The 22,645-nt window shown below is 43.4% G+C and overlaps 2 protein-coding genes across 8 annotated transcripts in view; both read right to left on the bottom strand.

The window, feature by feature from the left end:
- Positions 1-10,927, bottom strand: part of IL34 (interleukin 34) — a 59,587-nt gene extending 48,660 nt beyond the window's left edge. For 2 of the 4 annotated variants that reach the window (XM_072731566.1, XM_072731568.1), the window contains exon 1: positions 10,673-10,873. The gene's annotated coding sequence lies outside the window, so the exon portion shown is untranslated. Of the gene's footprint in view, positions 1-10,672 lie in introns of all 4 variants that reach the window. The other 2 variants (XM_026011641.2, XM_072731564.1) reach the window with 2 other exon arrangements.
- A 10,742-nt stretch (positions 10,928-21,669) lies between these two features.
- SF3B3 (splicing factor 3b subunit 3) overlaps positions 21,670-22,645 on the bottom strand; it is a 52,933-nt gene continuing 51,957 nt past the window's right edge. For all 4 annotated transcript variants that reach the window (XM_026011648.2, XM_026011647.2, XM_072731542.1 and 1 more), the window contains one exon: positions 21,670-22,299. In XM_026011648.2, the coding sequence (XP_025867433.2) occupies positions 22,159-22,299 (141 nt within the window). In that variant the 3' untranslated portion in view covers positions 21,670-22,158. The remainder of the gene's footprint in view (positions 22,300-22,645) is intronic.

The following is a 22,645-nucleotide window of genomic DNA, read 5'->3' as shown; positions in this document are numbered from 1 at the left end:
ATTTCAAGACTTAGTAGAAAGATATGATAAACAAGACAGTGGGGTATTGGCAAAAGAATAAACAAATAGATTGATGGAACAGAATACTGAGCCCAGAAACAGACCTACATAACTATAAGCAGCTGATGTTTGACAAAGTCTTTTCAATAAATTGTGCTGAAACAATTGGACATCCACATGGGAAAAAAAAGAATACAAACACAGACCTTATACCTTTCAAAAAATTCATTTAAAACAGATCTCAGACCTATATGCAAAATGCAAAACAATAAAACTTCTAGAACATAACATAGGAGAAAATCTTGGTGGCCTTGGGTTTGAAGAGTTTTTGAATACAAGACTCACAAGAAAAAAAAAAACTCAATTAAAAATTGGACAACAGGGGCACCTAGGTGGCTCAGTTAAGTGTCTGCCTTTGGCATAGGTCATAATCTCAGGGTCCTGGGATCAAGCCCCACATTGGGTCCCTTGCTCAGCGGGGAGTCTGCTTCTTCCTCTGCCTCTGCCCCTGCTTGTACTCTGTCTCTCTCTCTCTCCCTCTCAAATAAACAAATAAGATCTTTAAAAAAAAATAAAAATAAAAAAGGGACAACAAATCTGAACAGACACCTTACGAAAGATGGATGAATGGCAAATAAGCACGTAAGATGTTCAGTCATTAGGGAATTGCAAATTATTATTTTTTTTAAGATTCTATTTACTTATTCATGAGAGACACAGAGAGAAAGAGGTAGAGACATAAGCAGAGAGAGAGGCAGGCTCCATCCAGGGAGCCTGATGTGGGACTCGATCCTGGGACTCCAGGATCACCCCCTGAACCAAAGGCAGGTGCTCAACCGCTGAGCCACCCAGGCATCCCGGGAATTGCAAATTAAAACAATGAGATAGAATGATGCATCTATTACAATTTTACTAAAATTTTAAAAACTAACAATACTAAATGCTAGAGAGAATGCAGAGCAATAGGAGCTCTCATTGATTGCTTGTGGGAATGCAAAAACGGTAAAGCCACCTTGGAAGGCAATTTCTTACGAGCTAAACATAGTCTTACATTACAATTCAGCAACCATGCTCTTTGATATTTACCTAACTGAACTGAAAATTTATGTCCACATAAAAACCTGCACCAACACGTTTATAGCAGCTTTATTCACAATAATGGAAAGCTGGAAGCAACCAAGATATTCCTCAATAAGTAAATGGATAAACAAACTATAGTACATCCATACAATGGGACATTTTCCAGTGCTTAAAAGAAATGAGCTATCAAGCCATGAAAGGCTATGAAGGAACTGTTGGTCCTTTTTTTTTTTTTTTTTTTTTTTTGCTGGCTCTATGCCCAATGTGGAGCTGAACTTACAACCCTGAGATCAAGAGTTGTATGCTCTACCAACCCAGCCAGCCAGGTACCCCCATAACAGCATATTTTTAAGTGAAAGAAACCAATCTAGAAAGGCTACATACTATATGATTCCAACTATACAACATTTGGGAAAAGGCAAAACTACAAATATGGCAAAAAAAATCAATGGTTGTCTGGGGTTGTGGGGAGAAGGGGACGAATAGGTGGAACAGAGAGGAATTAAAAGACAGTGAAACTGGGCAGCCCGGGTGGCTCAGCAGTTTAGTGCCGCCTCCAGCCCAGGGTGTGATCCTGGAGACTGGGGATCAAGTCCCACGTCAGGTTCCCTGCATGGAACCTGCTTCTCCCTCTGCCTGTGTCTCTGCCTCTCCTTCTCTGTATGTCTCTCATGAATAAATAAATAAAATCTTTTTTTTTTTAAAAAGGACAGTGAAACTATTCTGTAAGATACTGTAATTGTGAATATCACAACTGTCACAGTGTTATTATACATTTGTCAAAACCCATAAAATAGGGAACCTGGGTGGCTCAGGCAGTTGGGCATCTGCCTTCAGCTCAGGTCATGATCTCAGAGTTCTGGAATCAAGTCCTGCATCAGGCTCCTTGCTCAGCAGGAAGTCAGCTTCTCCTCTGCCCTTCCCCCTGCTTCTGATCTCTTTCTCAAATAAATAAAATCTTAAAAAAAAACAACCATAGAATGTACAACATCAAAAGTGACCCCTAATATAAACTATGGACCTTAATAATAATGTATCAGTATCAATTTATCAATTGTAACAATTGTACCACACTAATAATACATATTAATAACAAGAGATACTGTGTGTCTAGGGTATGATGCCTATATGGAACTCTATGCCCTGCTTAATTTTTCTATAAATCTAAAACTATCCTTAAAAGCCTCAATAGTTTTTTATTTATTTATTTTTTAATTTTTAATTTTTTTTTATTTATTTATTCATGATAGTCACAGAGAGAGAGAGAGAGAGAGAGAGAGAGAGGTACAGACACAGGCAGAGGGAGAAGCAGGCTCCATGCAGGGAGCCTGACGTGAGACTTGATCCCAGGTCTCCAGGATCATGACCTGGGCCACAGGTGGCACGAAACCACTGAGCCACCTGGGCTGCCCCTCCATAGTTTTTTAAAAGAAAGCTTAAAAAGCTTAAAATAAAAATTATTCAGGCAGTGTTATGTGCTTTGCTGGCCCAGGGTTTAAGTCCCAGATCCTGAACCAGCCTCAGTTTCCTCCCCTGGGTTTAAGAGTCGTGCTTTATAGGGTTGGGTTAAGGGTTCCAGAACTCTTGTTGTTGCAGTATGACAGCCAAAAATTATGTTGCCTATGTAATTTCCAGGGAAAAGGAGAGGAGTGGCCTCATGGCCAGGAGATGAACAGGGCAAAGAGGACCAAGAGGCACCCTCTGCAGAGATGTCACTCAACGGTTTCCCAACTGTGAATAGACACTGGAAAGTACCTGGCCCCAGCCCAGCCTTCACCAGGCCAGCTAGTCTGCCAGCCTCTATGAATCACAGCTTCACGGGGCCTGGGGCAGCTCCTCCAAGGAGGCAAGCAGGAGGGCTAGCTATATAAACCACAATCCAGGGCAGTGGAGGTGGGAAGGTACCTACAGAGCAAAGAGGGCCAAAAGGACTACCACCTTGCCCTGGTGTGTCCCTTTTGTAGGAAGGGGAAAGCCCCTAATCACTGTCTTCATCCATAAAGTAGCTCTACCAAGGCCAACTCCCAGGGTGGCAGTAGGAGAGAAAGCTTAAATGTCATTATTCTACCAAGCAGTGAGTGGAATTACTGCTGCCATACCAGCAACTGATACAGAGTCTCACGGCAGCTGCAAAAAGAGGGAAAAATCTGGGTTTCTGAACACATGGTTTAACTTCCCCAATCCCCAGTCTCCTCATCGCTAATATGGGAATAACACAGTCCTTAATCTCCCAGTTTCTGTCAATTCAGTAAGGGAGTACCTGCACAGGGCTTAACAACCTGCCGGGCACAGAGGTATCCTTAAGGGAGAGCTCCCTGTGCCTTTTTATAAGGTATGAATGACACCCCAGCCAACTAGGTCATTCTAGATAAATCACCATCCCTGCCAGGGTTCCTTGTTCAGCTCTGAGGACAGAGGAAGCCAATGCATTGCCACCATTAGGAAAGGAATTTATTGCCTTGTGGGTACTAGACTGGGAACTTGGACAAACTGAATCATGTGGACAAGGTCTTGGCACCCAGAGAGCTAGGTTAGGGAAAAAACACTGTTGCAAAAAAGCAAAATGTACTCAACAGCTGTGGGAAAGACTTCTAAGCCCTGGAAGAGAGTTGTTAAAGAGGGTCCCATTTAATGGAAGAAGGGGGCCATTGAGCAACAGAGAGTCTGGCTCCCCATCAAAGCCAGTGTTGTCTGCAGTTTTATCCTTGGGCTCTGGGGACCCAAGTAGACTGGGTCTGACTCCACAGAGAAAGCGGCCAGAGGGAGAGGGACAGTCCTGACTCACCTGGCAAGGGGAGGTGGCAGCAGCTGAATCCATACCTGTGAGAGTGTCAGAGCCTGAGAACTGTTGGCCAGGCACAGCGGGGTAGAAAGCAGCCAACTTGTAGCAGGTGGATTTTGGAGATTTCCACCCAGCACAGAGGACTGGAGACAGAGTATAGGTTCAAATTGCAGCTCCATCACCTACTGGCAAACTTGAGCAAGTGACGTAAACCCTGGGCCTCAGTTGCCATCTATAAAATGGAGATATAGAAGCACCCACTGCACAGCATAGTAGTGAGGATTTGATATCAAGCCTGTTCAGCATTTAAACATGGTGCTTACCCAGAGCAAATGGCAGCAGCTGTTATTACTGTCCTTTAGGGGAGGGCTGCCCCCTCCCTCCCTCTAACTTGGGTCCCACCTTCACATCGGCCTGTTAATGTGTAACTATCTGGACTGAATCACATTAGAGAGGTGCAGAGCCTGGAAGAGCCTCTGCCTCCACCACTGCCTCATGCATGAGTCTCCTCCACAGCTGGCCAAGTCTCTCCTTCCATGCTTCCACTAATGGGGGGTGTTCCACATTTGGAAGGCTTTGACCACAAGTCCTCTAGGTGGAGCTGCCAACTGCCCTTCGGTGGAAGTGATTTTTCTGCCAGGGACTTTCCAGTGTCTGGAATCCACCCATCCCACAAATGCTAGGATCACCCTGAGGAGGGCCCCACGCAGTCCTCCAGGAAGTCTTCCTGAGCCCCACACAGAGCACCTCATGCAGAATGGCAGTCCCTTTAAGGACACCTCCGTCCCCCAACACCTGGGTCCATGAGGCAGAAAGTCTTGGGTGTTCCCAGACCTGACACTAATAATAGTTCATATGCACTGCCTCACAAAACCCCTGTGAGAGATGTATTATTTTTACCCCAATTTTTAAAATTGTGGTAAAATACATAGTACATAAAACCTTAACCATTTCTAAGTGTACGGTGCAGTGGTATTCAGTACATTCACATTCTTGTGCAGTCATTACTAACCACCTCCAGAACTCTCTTCATCTTGCAAAACTCAAATCCTACAAGCATGAAATAACAACTCCTCCAGTTCCTGGCAACCACCACTCTACTTTCTGTTTCCATAATTTAGACAACACTAAGTACCTCATATAAGTGGAATCATACAGTATTTGTCTTTCTTTGCCTGGTGCATTTCACTGAGCAGAACATCCTCCAGGTTCAGCCATGTCAGAACGTCCTTCCATTTTAAGGCTGAGTAATATTCCACTGCATGTGTATACTACATTTAGTTTATCCATTTATTTGACGGACACTTGAGTTTCTTCTGCAAACAATACTGCTATAAATATGGGTATCCTATTATTTCAAAATCCCGCTTTCAATTCTTTGGGGAATATATCCAGGAGTGGGACTGCTGCATCATATGATAGTATGATTCATATTAATTTGGGGGGGAACTGCCAAACTGTTTTTCAGAGCATCTGTACCATCTTGCAATCCCATCAACAGCACACAACCATTCCAATTTTTCTGCATCCCTGCCCACACTTATTATTTTTTGTTTTGTTTTTTAATAGTAGCCATCCTAAAGCATATGCAACCTATAGGGAGAGTCTATTTTTATCCCTCCTTCACAGCAAAGTGGGACTGGAGAAGCACTGACTTGCCCAAGGTCCCACAGGCAGCACAGTTCAGAGCTAGGATAGAGGCTGTCTGCGACTGTCTAGTGCTCTCAATAACCCCCATCTCAGCAAATGCTTGTTGTCCACCTGGTCAGTGGCCCCACCCTGGGGCTCCCGAAGTCCTCAGAGCTCCATTCAGGGCCTGGCTAGGGAGGAGGAAGTGATATAGAAGAGGACCTCCCCACCCCCACAACAACCCCAGGCCCTGGATCTCCCAGACCCAGTCGACCCTGAAATTAGCATCCAACAAAGGACTTACCCTGCACAGCCACAGAGCCTTTTACCTGGAGGCCTCTTTAGGGGGCCTCCTTCTTGGGCTGGTCTGGCTGAAACAGAGTGGGGTTCAAGGCTGGCTCCACAGCATCTAGAAGGGAGTACAGGAGGGGAGGCAGGGAGGGTCTGGGGGTACCCATGCAGCTTATAAATTCCGTTTTTTCCCAGCGCAATGGAGCCAGGACCAGAGTGGCTGGAAGGAGGGGTAGGGCTACAGGGAAGGACATGTGAGGTTACTCAAGCAACTAGCATTCAGATGCAGAGTTGGCACATCCCTGGCACTACCACGTCCCACCTACATGACCGTGAGCAAGCTAGTATGCCCTACACCTCAGTTTCTTCTGAAAAACCAGGAAACTAAGTTACAGCTTGCAGGGAGCTGTGGGTACTAGAGATCCACAATGCCAGGCTGCAGACTGGACGCCCGTTGTGCTGGCCTGCTGCCTCCTCCCATACCCTGCCTGCCCCACCTCTATCCCACGCTGCTCTGCTCTCAACAAATGGGGGACAGGCAGAGCCTGGAGATAAAGGGTCGGGTCTTCCAAGTGACTTTCAGGAGTAACACATCTGAATGTATTAGCTCTGGTCTGTTTCTTAGAAAAACAAATAAATAGGCAACACCTGGTTGGCTCAATCCAAGGAGTATGTAACTCTTGATTTCACGGGGTTGTGAGTTTAGGCCCCAAGTTGGGTGTAGAGATTACTTAAACGCATAAAACTTTTTTAAAAAACAGTAAGTTGGGATCCCTGGGTGGCGCAGTGGTTTGGCGCCTGCCTTTGGCCCAGGGCACGATCCTGGAGACCCGGGATCGAATCCCACATCGGGCTCCCGGTGCATGGAGCCTGCTTCTCCCTCTGCCTGTGTCTCTGCCTCTCGCTCTCTATCATAAATAAATAAAAATTTAAAAACAGTAAGTCCTCCAGATAAACAAAGACATGGTCACGAAGATGTTTGCTACTGTATTATTTATAACAGTGATAATTTGGTAGCACACTGAATTTCACCCAAAGGGATTGATTGAATTAGCATCCTACCGTGGAATGGGATAGTATATGGCATTTCCATGGCAATAAATGTTGAGTGTGTGTGTGTGTGTGTGTAAAACACAGATTACAAGTCATGTATAGATGATCCCATATGACAGAAAAAAAGAAGAAATATAGATTATACTGGGCCTACCTCAGGCCTCTGGAATCAGAATTTAACAAAATCCTCAGGTGATTCACATGTAGATTACAGTTTGAGAAGTGATAAAGTAACGCACTGTCTGGAGAGTTGCCCAGTAAAATATTACTAGGGGATGGTTACCTCTAGGGGAGTGGGATTAGGATTTTCTTTCCTTCCTCTGCTTTTCTGAATTGTTACTATTTTTTTCTAATAAACATGTCATAAAACCAATAAGGCCATTAATATGCTTTCAAAGATATAAGATCCAGGTGCCTGGGTGACTCAGTTGGTTAAAGCAGACAATAATAAGTGTTGGTGAAGATGTGGAAAAATTGTAAGTTCTCCAGGTGTGGCCACTGGTTCTTCCTGGCTGGGACGCACAGACAGAACTTTCCTGGTAGCCCCTGGGAAGTTCAGGAGACTGGTTCCCAGGCTAAATGCAGCTCAGTTCCCAGGGGACACAAACCCCTACTGGTGGGCATGGCTGTCATGCATAAGTGTGTAAGATAGCCATAGCCACCTTTAACCGAGGAACCTTGGAACTGGAGGCCAAGTTCTCAGACCTTCCAGGGAGTCTCTGGGGTTAAAAGGCCACATTGTCCACTTCAGACAAAATGCCTCTACCTAGACTGAGTCAGGGACTGCTACCGGACAGTATTGCCTGGGAGGTCGCGGTAGGGAGGGCTTCAATTTCCAAAGACATTCTGCACACCCCCAGAGGGAAAGAGCTATAGGAAGCCTAATTGCCCTGAACCATTAACTGAGGCAGAAGAGAGAGACCCACCCATGCTGGTGGTATGGATGCATGAAAGACCGATTTAAGGGTTGTTCACACCATTCCCTGCTGTGTTGATTCCAGCTTCCTGTGTGTTTGTCAAAGCTTTTTTTCCATGGTATTCTCAAATCAGCCAAGCAGCGGGGCCGGGAGAGCTGTGTGCTCCCGGCCGGGGTCTGCACAGAGCCCCTGCCCACTGCATCCACCGCACTCACCGTCAGTATTAAGGCCCAGCAGCCTGTCGATAAGCTAGCTCGTCAGCTGAGGGCACTGTGCAGAGTCGGGGCTCTCGCTTTGCTGCGTGTGGGCGCCAGGGGGGCAGCACAGACAACTCACTGGCCTGCGGGAGGAGCTGGAGGAGCAGGTGGGGAGGCGTGGCTTATAACCTCCACTCACCACCTTTGGTTTGGGAGAACAGTGTTTTGTACTTGTCCCACTAATTCAGCTTAGAGCCACAGCCCAGATAATCGTGGGGAACCTTTCACAACCTGGAAAATGTTGAAAGCAGCCATTCCTATTTTTGTTTGTTTTTTATTAAATCTTGCACCAAAAAAAAAAAAAAAAAAAAAAGAAGAAGAAGAAGAAGAAGAACCCCAGACCCTAACACCTCAACTTCTAGGCCAGGCTCCTGAACCTATTCACTCCACTGAACCTATCCTTAGAATCCCACTCTGTGCACCTATTTATTTGGGGTGCCTTTAAAGCCCCTGGGATGGGATAGAAGGATGGGTACTTTTCAGGCCTCCAACACCATCCCTCAGAGCTGCCAGAACAAGCAACCCCAAATTGGCTTAAATCACATCCTTAAGATGAAGTCCAAATTCTCACTTGACTTTTGAGCGTCCTTCAAATTTGACCCCCCCGGACTCCTCTCACTTCATACCCTACTCTTCCAGCCCTGCAGCCCTCTGAACTTCCCGCCCTTCCCCCAAAGTCTGCTTTCTCCCACTTCTACTGAACGGCTTATTCTTCCTTCTTAAGCAGGGGGCTGTTCCAGAGCACCCAGGCTGCTCAGTCACCATCTCCTCTGTTCCATGAAGGACTATGTCTATATCAAGAACATGGGGTTTCCAGCACCTGGCTAGCCAGCCCAGTAAACCAAGAGAATGAACATGTCAGTTTTCTGCTTGTCTTTTATGGCTAATTCTGGTATCTTCCTAAAGCCTCTGGAGCATGACCTTGACCTTCCACAGTAATGGGCCCCTATGTGCCAAATGTTTTACCTATGTTATCGCATGTAATTCCCTGGCACAGACATTAACATTTCCATTTCACAGATGAAGAAACTGATGCTCAGAGAAATCTAATGACCACCTATAGGACTGGAACCCAGTCTGACCAGCCTGTGCTTATTCCACTGTGCCTCATAGATGGCCTCCCAGTAACCTACTAGAGTGGGAAGCAGGGAGTACCACTAGACCACTGGTGAATTCTCCACTCTGTCCAGGGCTCCTTTAAACCTGTGCTTTGACACAAGTGACTGAGAGATGGAAGGGTGATCTCTAGATCAGATGGCCAAAGGCCGAGAAACCTTCAGAAAGAAAGATGTAGACATGAACTGCTGTCCTCCAACACCCAGCTCTCCAGCCATTACCCAGATAGGGTTCTAAGGCAGAAAAAATCCTCTATCGGGGTGAAGCCTTTCACTCATTATAATGGGGCAGGGTTAAAAAGAGTCAGGGAGTCAAGAAGATGCTCTTGAGATGACCTCCCCTATTCTGTCCAACTAGTAAAATGGAAGAGAAGCCACAGGCTTGAAGAACCTTCCAGGGGTGCTTAATGAGTGCCAGACATTGTGCCAAGTGCTTTTACAAATCCTGTATCACTAATAAATTTTATAATCTCTATTCTACATGTGAACTAATTGAGGCACAATTATTCGGTGAGAGTTCAAAGTCAGGCAGTTATGTATACAAACCCAGGCTTGCCTGTCTTCAAAGGTCAAGTCTTAAGCACTATGGAGACTACCTCCTTTCTATTTTAGTAGAAGTGCTGCCAAAGTGAGCACCAGACTACCTCCTTCCTGAAAATCCTCAGAGAAAACAAGTTCCTTACCCACCCCCTTATACCATCATGGTCCTGGAAATTAGGAATTAGTCACATAATTAAGTGAGCTCACCCCATGTGCAACATGAGCTGAGCTACAAAAATGTTCTTGCCCTTTGGCCCAAGTGTTCATTCATTCTGGATGGAGAATAAACTCCAAGGAGAGGGGGGAAAAATCTAAAATAACAGGAAAAGTTATTTTCATAGTGTTGCCTGTAAAGGCCGAATTACTAATTGCAAAACACCTGGAAGCAACCCAGCCTCACAACCGAGGGACGAAGAATGCATGTGCCAAGATGGGTTAATGAAGTGGATACTGCACAAACCATTAAGTATTACCTACAGTAGTTGGTTTGGTACATTTAAAATAAATGCAAAAAAAAAAAATGTAAAAGTAGAACTCATTTTAATTTCAGAATATCATCTGAATAAGACTCACCTATGCCTTTTTCTTCTCCCCCGCCCTTTTTTTTTAAAGAACTTTAAATCAATTAATTTTGGACTAGGGAATTCATGCATGTGGTAACTCACACCATAGTACCTAAAGACCTAAGGCAGTATGCAGTAGAGCAGCCCCCAGTAACCCACAACAATCATTTTAAAATGTAGGTTTGTTGGTATACAAAACTCACAAGAGGACATGGAAAAAGTAACTTGCTTTATGGTTATTTGGATCTGCTTTTTTTCCTGCAAGGCTGAAGAAACACGCAGAGAATTCACACCATTTCTGAGACAGTTCAGAGCTTCTGGGCGGGGGCTGTATTTTCAAGGCTTGCTCTAATCCCTCTTGTTGTGATCTGTGAAAGCAGCAGCTAAATTGAGGTGAAATCAGGAAAAGGAAACCACGTGAGAAAAAAAATGAATGCCTTCTTACCTGTTCACCCATGAGGATGAGGTCTTCTAGGGCCTTGCTGAAGATTTTGAGGGGCTCCACAGCTGGAGCAGGTGCCCAAGAACTGGGCGCAGTGGATGCCAGGTGGGAAAGGCTGCGGCTTCCCCTAACCCACAATCCCGGCTTCCCGACTGATGAGAAGGGCGGGGAAAGCAGGCCACAGCAGCTGCCGATTCAGAAACTGAAGCCAGCAAGGGCGGGGCAAGGCCACGTGTCCCCAGCCTGCCTTGGGAGTGCGGGTAGGAGGGGGTCACAAACCCAGAGGATCAGCCAGGAACTCTTTCCTGACTGAGGGCGTCTGGCAAGTTAATGGCAGGATCAAATTTTGGCTCCCAGGCAGGTTGGGCCATTTTAAGGGGCTACCCCAGCTCCTCTCCAGAACACATTTACCCTGGCAAAAAAATACTCTCCCTGCAAAACTTAATAAAACTGGATGACATGATAATAACTGGAGTGCATGTGTACATAGAGGGACAGATGGAGAAAAGGCCTTTGATAATCATCACTGTTGAGGACCAAATTACCCAGCATACAGATGGAGCCACAAGCCCAGAGATGAAGTATCTAACCAAAGATCACACAGTCAGGGCTTCCTGACAGGACTGTTTTGGTGTAATTTGTGGTAGGACACACAGCACAGGGAGTTTCTGAGGGCATAGAAGGGAGGCCCTTTGCTCAGCCCCATCTCCAATTAGGGCACTTCCACTTTGCCTGGATCAGATCAAATGCAGAGAATAGCTCTGCCCAGCAGAGTTCTGTGGGCACCATGGGGCAGCTCCATCACCTTGTTTTCACAGCAAGATCCCTGTATTTGGAGTTAGGGGTGGGCCAACCCTTCAAAGGATCCTTTAGCTCCTCCACCAGTGGACATTACAAACAGAGATCAGGGAGCAGGGGAAGGGTTCTGTTTAAAAGAGTAAACTATCTAAGACAATAATTTGTACTTTCTTTGAATGGGAGCACAGAATTCTTAGTAAGAGGCCTCTTATTAACATCTGGATTCCATAGCACCTAGCTTGAAAGATGCTAGCATATATGTTAGCATGTCTTATTCAGAATGTCAATGCCTGGCAAAATAGTTCAAGAAATGATTTCTGAATTGGGTCGACAAAACTGGATTCCCGGTTTGGCCCTGAACTTCCAGCAGGACAAGGCCCACACTAGAAATGTACTTGGCTAATTCCCCACACTCATCCCCAAGGCTGTGGCTATCCTGGCCACACCCTCCACGAGGCCTTGGCAAAGCTCTGCCAAATTGATTCATACTGTCGTGGCCTGCTGGGACGGCAGGAGAGAGTGGAGATGATGAGGGCACAGCCACAGGATCTCACTAGAGCCTCACAGAAGTCTGAATAAACTCCACCGCGCTCTCTAAGGCCTCTTGGCTTGAAATGTCCCTTCTTTTCAAAGTATCGTACATCTTGCAGTTCAAGATGGGGGATGGCTCTAGACATCCCAGGGTTCCAGACCCAACTTTAGTGGCCATGCCTCCTCAAATGCTCTGGAAGCTCAGCAAAACCACTTTGCTGTTACCATGACCCCCTGAAGGCTGGTTTTATTCTCCTTTACAGACAGGAAACTGAGACCATGCTCAGAGAGACCAGTGAACCCAGGTCATTGGTCTCGGTGTCCAAGGTTCTTTCTACGGCCTTCACTCCCCTCAGCATTTGGCAGATAGGATTTTAATTCTGACAGCTTTCCGTGGTTAAGTGGCCTTTATCCAGCTGCAGCAACAGCTCCATAAAGGGAAAATGTTGCCCAGACTGCCTTAACACTAAATCCTAATAACTCACAGTAAATGTTGATGCTTCTTTTGACCATCATGTCACTAGCCTATACACATCTATTCATGGCCCCAAATTATTAAATGTGTGAAAACTCTTTCCAAATGAACTAATTCAAAGTCAACACTCATTCCGAGACTTTTGTTTTTTGTCAGACAAGGCAACAAGTTCTGCTGGGTGGTCCTGTGAATTGAAAATGTGAAGGCTCTAGAAGGTACAGGTAGGGAACTGAGATGGGTTTGCCTCTGGGATTTCAACAAAACCCACTGGGTATTGGTTTCTGGATTTGAGGGGTAAAGGTGGGCTTGGATGGTATGGACAGGCTTTGAGCTATCTGAATCTCCCAACCTTTTGTCCCCAAACTGGAATTTACAACTGTGGTCTATTTATTTATTTGGCTACATTTTGAGTAAGAAACACTGCTCCCTCATTCCCCACCTAACTTAACGATTTCCAAGTCTGATGACCACTAGACTGTGAAATATACAGATGCTCAGACACCAGCAGAAATTTAAGAGTAACCTAGGGACAAAATCCAGCAATCTGACAAATGATCCTAATATCTAGCTGGAGCTAAAAACCACTGCACAGGTTTCCTTGCATTTCTGTACTGAAAACCTTTGGCTGCCCACCCTCCACCTCCCCATTTTTTCGACTTGGGATCTTCTGACTTTTCCCAGAAGTTGCAAGGCTGTGGCTGTTTTATCTGAGACCGCCAGAGACATGAGACAGGCTCTTCAGAAACTTGCCAGGCTCTCTTAGCAGACTTACCAAAACTACTAGGTTATAAAATATTAACTCTCCTTCAACTTCTGGGTACAGAGCAGACCTGCAAGGATGTGGTACGTAGTAGGTGCTGGTAAATACTGGAGGAATAAACAAATTTAGCAGCATATTCTAGTGGATTGGTCATGTCTTCTGACATTGGCTTTCAAGCTTCTTTACAAGCAATTGGCTATGCTGGTGCAGACTGGTGAAGGGGACTCTTCAGATTCCTGTGTAGTTTGTCTCTGCTGATTTCACTTAGCTCATCTTCACAAAGCCCCACACATTGGGCTATCAGATCCTCAGATATACATCAGTCACTGACCACAGGTGTTCACTGAAGCCCTACCACGTACCCAAGAGTAAGCTATCTGGCCCCCACACTGTTATTTTTTTTGGACAATTTGATTGATTTCAGTAGCAGAGACGGTTCTTCTGAGGTCTTGATTTAGCCCTTCAATGTATTTTAAAGGTATGATAAACAAAATATTCAAATACAATATTCCATATGCAAGTGAGCAAGTAGATAACTTAGACAAACACATGTCATTTCTATTTTGAATAGAAATAGAATTTACAATTTTTTTAAAAAAACTGGAAGTCAGAAAATAAAAAACTGGAAGCCAGGTTGATCTTATCTGAAGAATGTTCCCAACATTCCTGGCTTCCCACTAATGAGAAACTCAAAAGAGGCTACATCACAGGAGCAGCACACATTCTGAAGACCAATACTCTCCCCGTGAGAGAAGTGAACTCCAAGAGCCTTTCCCAGCCACAGCAGTCTTGCTAGCAACACGTTAAAAAAAAAACCTAACATTCCATCCATAGTCCAACTTGAGCCCCCTCCCCCCAAGGAATGCTATTCTTGGCAAGAGATCTTCCAAAGGAAATGACATCCGCAGAACCTCTAACCATGAGGTCAGGGAAAGATGAGGCAGCTGAAAACTTTTCAGTCCTTTCTTAGACCCAAGTTACAGAAACTTAACAGAGCAATAAGATGGGAGCAATCTTAGTAATAACTAAGGGCAAATGACTCAGGCATTATCCCTCCTGAGTTCCATGGTAGGTAGGCTCTGATGTGTTTTATAAGGCTACACAGAGTTCCCATTCACCTGGCTGCTCAGTTAAACCAAAGGAATTGATTAGTCCCCCTTAACACCTATATAGATGGGTTTAATAACTTATCCTCATCCTATCATCAAGTTTTTTTTTGGGGGGGGGTGCTGGGTACAGTATACTTTATTGATGGTACATGACAAGGTAGGGCTCCCCAAGCCCCTCATCAAGTTTTATTAAACACATTTTGCATGTTCTGGGGCAACAGCTATGAACTAGACAAAATTCCTGAGCTCTACATATTCAAGCCTAATTCCTTGTGCCTGTGTTCCAGAAATTCTACTTGCAGACAAGAAGCAAATTTATGGACAGAAAAGTGAAGGAAGCGGGTCCCTGGGTGGCTCAGCGGTTTGGCGCCTGGGCCCAAGGTGTGATCCTGGAGCCCCGGGATCGAGTCCCACATCAGGCTCCCTGCATGGAGCCTGCTTCTCCCTCCACCTGTGTCTCTGCTTCTCTCCCTCTCTCTGTGTGTGTGTCTCTCTTGAGTAAATAAATATTAAAAAAAAAAAAAAAAAAAAAAGTGAAGGAAGCTCAATGGTGACAATCCCTGTATACGACATCTAAAGCACAAACAACAAAATGAAAAACAAGTGAGACTGTATCAAGCTAAAAAGCTGCACAAAAAGAAAAATCAACAAAGTGAGAAGACAACCAACAGGATGGGAAAAATTATTTGCAAACCAAGTACCTAGATAAGGAGTTAACATCCAAAATATATAAAGCATCCAAAATATATAAAGACCTCCTACTACTCAATAGTAAATAATCTCATAAAAAAAAATGGGAAAAAGGGAACACTAACGAAAAAAGATACATGCACTCCTAGGTTTACCGCAGTTATCATTTATAGTAACCAAGATATAGAAGCAGCCCATGTATCCATCAATAGATGAATGGATAAAGATGTGGTATATATGTACTATGAAATATTATTCTATCAATCATACACAAGAATGAAATCTTGCCATTTGCAACAACATGGATGGACCTGGAGAGTATAATGCTAAGTAAAATAAGTCAAAGAAAGACAAATACCATATGATTTCACTCATATGTAGAATTTAAGAAACGAATGAACAAAGGAAAAAAGAGACAAAAAGACTCTTAAATACAGAGAACAAACTGGTGGTTGCCAGGAAGGAGGGGGTGGAGGGAAGGGTGAAATAAAGAGGATCAAGGGGATCCCTGGGTGGCTCAGTGGTTTCGCGCCTGCCTTTGGCCCAGGGCGCGATCCTGGAGTCCCGGGATTGAGTCTCGCGTCGGGCTCCCAGCATGGAGCCTGTTTCTCCCTCTGCCTGTGTGTCTCTGCCTCCCTCTCTCTATCATAAACAAATAAAAATAAATCTTTAAAAAAAAATAAATAAAGAGGATCAAGAAAACTTTTTTTTTTTTTTAAGATTTTATTTATTTGAGACAAAAAGAACATGTGCATGGGCAGAGGGGGAGAGTGAGAGAATCTCAAGCCCATGGCACTTGATCTCACAACCCCTGGGATCATGACCTGAGCCAAAACCAAGAGTTGGCTGCTTATTCAACTGAGCCACCCAGGCACCTCTAGATTATACTTATCTTGATGAGCACTGAGTAATGTATACAATTTCTGAGTCATTATGTTGCATACCTGACACTAGTAACACTGTATGTTAATTATACTTCAATAAAAAAATGGGCAAAGGAAGTTAATAGACATTTTTCCAATATAGATATATTGCAAATAGATGGCCAAGAAACACATGAAAAGATGCTCAGCATCATCAGTCATTAGGAAATGCACATCAAAACCACCATGAGATGTCATCTCAAGCCTGTTAGAATGGCCATTAAAAACACAAGATAAGAAATGCTGGAGAGGATGTGGGGAAAAGGGAACCCTTGTGTACTGTTGGTGGGAATGTAAATAGGTACAACCACTACAGAAAACAGTATGCAGAATCCTCAAAAAATTAAAAACAGATCTATCCTATGACCTAACCAATACCACTTCTGGGAATATATCCAAAAGAAATGAAAAAGGTATGTGCATCCCCATGTTCACAGCGGCATTATTAATAATAGCCAAGACATGGAAACAACAACCACAGACAAATGAATAAAGAACTTGTGGTATCTCAACAAACAGTGCTGGGAAAACCGGAAAGCTACATGCAAAAGAATGAAACTAAGACCATTTTTTTTTTTGCACCATATACAAAAATAAACTCAAAATGAATTAAAGACCTAAATGTGAGACCTGAAACTATAACAATCCTGAGAGAGAGCACAGGCAGTTATGTCTCTGACATTGGCCATGCCAACGTTTTTCTAGATATGTCTCCTGAGGCAAGGGAAATTAAAGCAAAAATAAACTACTGGGACTACATCAAAATAAAATGCTTCTGCACAAAAAAGGAAACAATCAACATAACTAAAAGGCAGCCTACTGAATGGGAGAAGATATTTGCAAATACCATATTAGATAAAAGATCAGCATCCAAGATAACCCATACAACTCAACACCCAAAACAACAAATAATCCAACTTAAAAATGAGAAGGCAAAAACAGACATTTCTCCAAAGATGGCCAACAGACACATGAAAAGATGATTAACATCACTTATTAACAGAGAAATGCAAATCAAACCACAATGAGGTATCACCTCACACCTGTCAGAACGGCTAAAATCAAAAGCAAGAAACAAGTGCTGGTGAGGATCTGGAGAAAAAGGAACCCTCCTACAGCTAGTGAGAATACAAACTGGTACCGCCACTGTGGAAACAATATGAAGTTTCCTCAAAAAGTTAAAAATATAACTACCCTACTATCCAGTAATCACTACCAGGTTTTCACCCCAAAAATACAAAAACACTAATTCAAAGGGATACATGCACTTCTGTTTATAGCAACATTATTTGCAATAGCCAAATTATGAAGCAACCAAGATGCCCATCGATAGATGAGTAAAGATGTGTGTGTATGTGTGTGTGTATGTGTGTGTGTACCCTCACAAAGAAATAATCAGCCATAAAAAAGAATGCAATTTTGCCATTTCCAATGATAGGGATGCTGCTAGAGAGTATAATGCTAAGTGAAATTCAGTGAGATAAAAACAAATACCATATGATCTCACTTATATATGGAATTTAAGAAACAAAATGAGGAAAGAGAAAAAAGGAGAGACAAACCAAGAAACAGACCCTAACTACAGAAACAAAGACAGTTACCAGAGGAGAGGTGGGTGAAGGGAATAGGGGAAAAAGGTGATAGGAATTATAAGTACACTTAGTATGATGAGCACTGAGTAATGTACAGAACTGTGGAATCACTATATAATTGTACACCTCAAACACTGAAACACGATATAACACTGATGTTAACTAAACTGGAAAAAAAAAATTGGGGACACCTGGGTGGCTCGGTGGTTGAGCGTATGCCTTTAGCTCAGGGCATGATTCTGGTATCATGTTGGATATTACCATTCAGATATTTTCAGGATCCAGTCCCACATCGGGTTCCCTGCATGGAGCCTGTTTCTCCCTCTGCCTGTGTCTCTGCCTCTCTTTGTGTCTCTCATGAATAAATAAAATCTTTTAAAAAAATTAATAAAAAGAAATTTTGGTATATGCATACATATATGCATACATGCAATGGAGTATTATTTGGTCATTTAAAAAAATCACAAGGAAATCTTGCCTTTTGTGACACTGATGGACCCTAAGAGCATTATGCTAAGTGAAATAAGTCAAACAGAAGAACACTGTATGACCTCACTTATATGTACAATCTAAAAAAACATCAAACTCCTAAAAAGAGATGAAATCGACAGTTGGGAATGGAGGGTGCAGCGATGCTAGAGTAATGTGGTCGGTCAGAAGGTATAAATTCCCAGTCATTAAAAAAAAATTTTTTTTTCAGTCATAAATATTCGAGGGGTAACATATGATTATAGTTAGCACGGCTATGTGATATATATGAAAGTTAAGAGTAGATCTTAAGTGCTCAAAAGAAGAAAAAAACTAATATCCTTTTATCGGAGATAGTGAATATAATCACTTGAAAATATATGTAAGTCAAACCATTATGCTGTGTACCCTTTAAACTTATAGGTCTCTGCACTTGAAAATATATGTAAGTCAAACCATTATGCTGTGTACCCTTTAAACTTATAGGTCTCTGCCTCTCTCTCTCTGTGTGCCTCTCATGATTAAATAAATAAAATCTTAAAAAAAAAAAGTAATCTTATACAGAGATGTATGTCAATTATATTTCAAAGCTGAGGGGATAAAAAAGAAAAGAAAATCTTTCCATGTGTTAAGATCCTGGTAGAGAACTCAAATCTAGCGAAGGCCCCTCAGTTATGGAGTTGAAATGTTATCTGTGTATCCCTCAAAACTCTTCTCATCCAGCACCCATTTGGCTACACCAAAAGAGAATGTGAGAAAGTCAATATACATCAAAAGCAAACCATCTAAGGGAGAAAGAAAACACTGTAACGTGTACAAGGTGTGGAGGGAAGGAGACTCAGTCTATGGTTCTTCAGTGACTTCTAAAGGAAAATCCAAGACTTCACTGGCTTCCTGACCTAAGTCCCAAGTATATTAAGAGCTCAGGTTTGGCTTAATAAGCACTTACAATGTGCTAGGCATTTTGGATAAATGCTCTCATTTTAAACTCACAATTCTGTTTTATCTCCATGTTATAGGTGAGATGCCAACCTGCGGGGACAATGTCACACATCTACTCATAGAGGCAAGGCAAAGACTTGACTGAGCTCAGGCTTGTGAGTTCATGTCTAGCCTTGTTTATAGGTTCCCATTCCAGACTTAGTGTTTCAGAATCTTTAGGGGAAAATGCCCAGGAATCTATATTGAGTGGCTTAAGGGATGATTTTCATGATTAGGGAAACTTAAGAAAAAAATAAAACATACAAACAGAAGATACAGGGTCACTCTTTTTTGATAAATATTGGGACTCTTTAGGAACCAAGCAACACATTAAGGGACTTGCTTGCAGCTTATATGACATCTCTCCCTTTACTAAACTTACAAACCTGGGAACCAAGGCCCATAAATTTTAAATGGTTTGTCCAAATTAACTCAGCTACTTTCTGGCCAAACCAGATGTTGCCTGATCCTAGCTTTCTACTATAAACACATTTTGACTATTTCACATGTGAAAGCCTTTTCTCCTTACTAGGCTATCAAGTTCAACTGAGCAGGCCCTGTGAATTTCTTACTTGCTTTTTATTAGTATAATACTCAGAATATTATTAGCTCATGATCTGCTGTCACCTACCAGTTAACCTTTTACAATACCCAACCCACATTTCAGTGACAATTCCACTGAGTTTGTCATCATTTTCCCTGGGCTTTGGATAATAGAGGAATGGGAAAGAGAATCTCATAATATTGAAGCCTTTGCCCTGGCCTACCTGTAGCTCTCCAGTGGGGCAATAATCAGGTAACAAAACATTTCCCAGCTGTGGTAAAAGATCTAAAATTAAGATTTAATATTAAATGCTGTAAAACCAAAAAGGCTTCAAATGGCCTAATTGCAAGCTTCCCTCCCAACTCTGCTCTTATGAGTAAGGTTCTCGGGGGGGATCCCTGGGTGGCTTAGCGGTTTGACGCCTGCCTTTGGCCCAGGGTGTGATCCTGGAGTACCAGAATTGAGTCCCACATCGGGCTCCCTGCACAGAGCCTGCTTCTCTCTCTGCCCGTGTCTCTGCCTCTCTAGGTCTCTCATGAATAAGTAAATAAAATATTTAAAAAAAAAAAAAAATGAATAAGGTTCCCTAAGCTAAACAACCCTCATTATCAAAGGACTAGACAGTTCCTGCTCCCCTCTAGGCAGCAGGTTTCAGTGCATGCTGGTCTATGGATTTATTTAAACATGACAATCACAATCCTATCTTCCCCCCCGAAAGGAGGCACCCCACCTTCTTGGTATTATAAAACCTGTCTCCCTCTCAAGGCCCCCAGCTATTTACTGAGTTAAGTACAATCCCTACATCACCTTGCATGGCATGCAGTGTCCTCTTTCCCTTGGCTGTGATTTTGTTAATAAACTTGTTTATACCATCCAAAAAAAGACAATTCCTAATTCTATACAGAGACCAAGTTTTCCTTTCTTACATTAACCCCCAATGACAACAGGAAGAAGTACTTCAGGAAAAAACTGGGACTAAGGGACTGCTACTCAAACATCAACACCAAGTCTCCCAGACTACTACATGTTAACATCATACAATCTAACAGACTAAACGAAATGGGTTTAGGTAGGGGCCACAGAAAAAAATGAGACCCCTGAAATTAGGCCATGAAAACAATTCAAAAGTGTTATCTGCTAAATGAACCAGTGAGATAACTGAGAACGAATGTTACCTAGGGATTCAACTCCTGGCAAAATCTGGATTTCTACTGCCGGCTCTAAAACCTAATCAAGATTAAAGACATCCACAGCTTCAGGGGCAGCATCAGTGACCCTCTCAACCCTGGAGTATAGGCTGCCCAGGGCCAAACACTGTTGTCTAATCATCTCCATTCCTGATTCCAAACCAGTACTAGCCACAGAGAATCTGTTTGTGGAAGTGGCTGAGCCTACGCACAGGAATATTTTACTTTGTGAAAGACTGAGCTCACAGCAGTGAGCTAAGGTCTCTCCAGGTTCAAAGAAGCTGGGGGACTGCCTGGAAGATTAAGGCTGCCTTTTCAGGTGTGGGCCAGAACATCTGACATCAGGACACTTGCAGCTGACAGGTTAATAGTGCTACCTCGTCAGACTCCAAGGCCCTCCAGAGCTTGTCTAAGATGTCCACTGCAGACAGAACTCCCCTTCTCCCACCCCCAATGGTTGGTTACCCATGAGCCTTTAAACAGGGACCACATATACTGACTGTTCCCAAGGGCAGGTTAGTATCTGGGTTCTTCTGTACTTACTGGTCTTTCCTAGGAGTCATATGGCAAACGATCATTTCAGGAGCTGTAGAAGTAAAGGGAGCATCTGTTAAGAGACCACCTAGCTGGAATGCATACCAAGACCTCAAAGTAGAAGGAAGCTAAAACAGGGGAGAAGAAATCAGCCACCACCCTCAATATCCAATGCGAAGAGGCATGGCTCACACCACATGGTTATTACAGAGCCCATGTTGCATATGCATAGCAAAAAGAACTAGAGGAAGCCAAACCAGCACCACAGAGCTGGGAGTGGGAGGCCACAGGGTGCCAGAAGTACAAGCAAGTAGCTGGAAAAAAGAATACTCCATTCTTTCTGCTCCAACTCAGGCTCAAATCTCCCACCTAAATTCTCGCCCCCAGAAAAGACACATGGACACAAACCACCTTAAAAACTAGATTTGTATTTCGGGTTAGAGTGCAGAGTGGCAGAACTCAGGAGTTACACTATATTCCACCTGGTCCCCACCTCAGCTTAACTCCCTCCCACCCTCCCTCCCACAAAGATAACATTGTACAAAACTATATTTACAGAAAAGCCAGTTAAAAACTAAGGGTGTATACAAAAGTAGACAAGAGAGCCAGAACTATCAATGCAGGGAAGGCTTTGGGGCTGAGGGAACATCTTATTACACACCAAAACCTGGGAGAATTGTACTATGCACTAGGCAGAAAGAAGCAGCGCAAATTTCAGTGCCAGTTTTAGGGGGAACCAATCACTCCAGGGAAAGAGTGGATAGGAAAGACTAACTAGCGTTAATATTACAAAGTCTTAATTATCCAGCCACCCTTCCTCTGCCATTGGTTCAGAGCCAGATGGTGAGGGAAACAAAACAAAGTCTCTGACACAAGCCCCACAGGAAAAGGAAGGGCTCAGAAGGCATAGCGGGTCCGGATGTCCTCAAGCTTCTTGGACACTTCAGGTGGAGTTCGGTCCAGTTCTTCAGAGACGTTCTTCTGTTTGTTGGGCTCCATGGAGTTGAACTGCTCACAGAGGTCTCCATCTATCACATTCTAAGACATAGAAAAGTGAAGAAGAAAGAGGTCAGATTCTCAAAGAAAATGGCACATGCTAAAGCACCTGTAAAGAAAGCTTTTATTCTCTCAGATTTGTGAACCACGGTCTTAAAACCAGGAACACTAAGTTCATCCTTAGTATCCTGTGTTCGGAATAGCAAAACTGCGTGAAGGCTTTTCTCTGGCTTGTGGTCTGCCCTGGGGGAAGAGGTCCCTAAATATCATTAGCCATTCCACTCCCACATTACTGCCTCCATCAATCCACTCCTTTGATGCTCCTTTGTTCAGGACTGTTTCTGATTTTTTTTTTTTTTAAGATTTTTTTATTTATTTATTCACAAGA

Source organism: Vulpes vulpes, chromosome 12 (assembly GCF_048418805.1).
Source record: "Vulpes vulpes isolate BD-2025 chromosome 12, VulVul3, whole genome shotgun sequence".
NCBI classification, from domain to species: domain Eukaryota; kingdom Metazoa; phylum Chordata; class Mammalia; order Carnivora; family Canidae; genus Vulpes; species Vulpes vulpes.
This window is presented reverse-complemented; position numbering and strand designations above follow the sequence as displayed.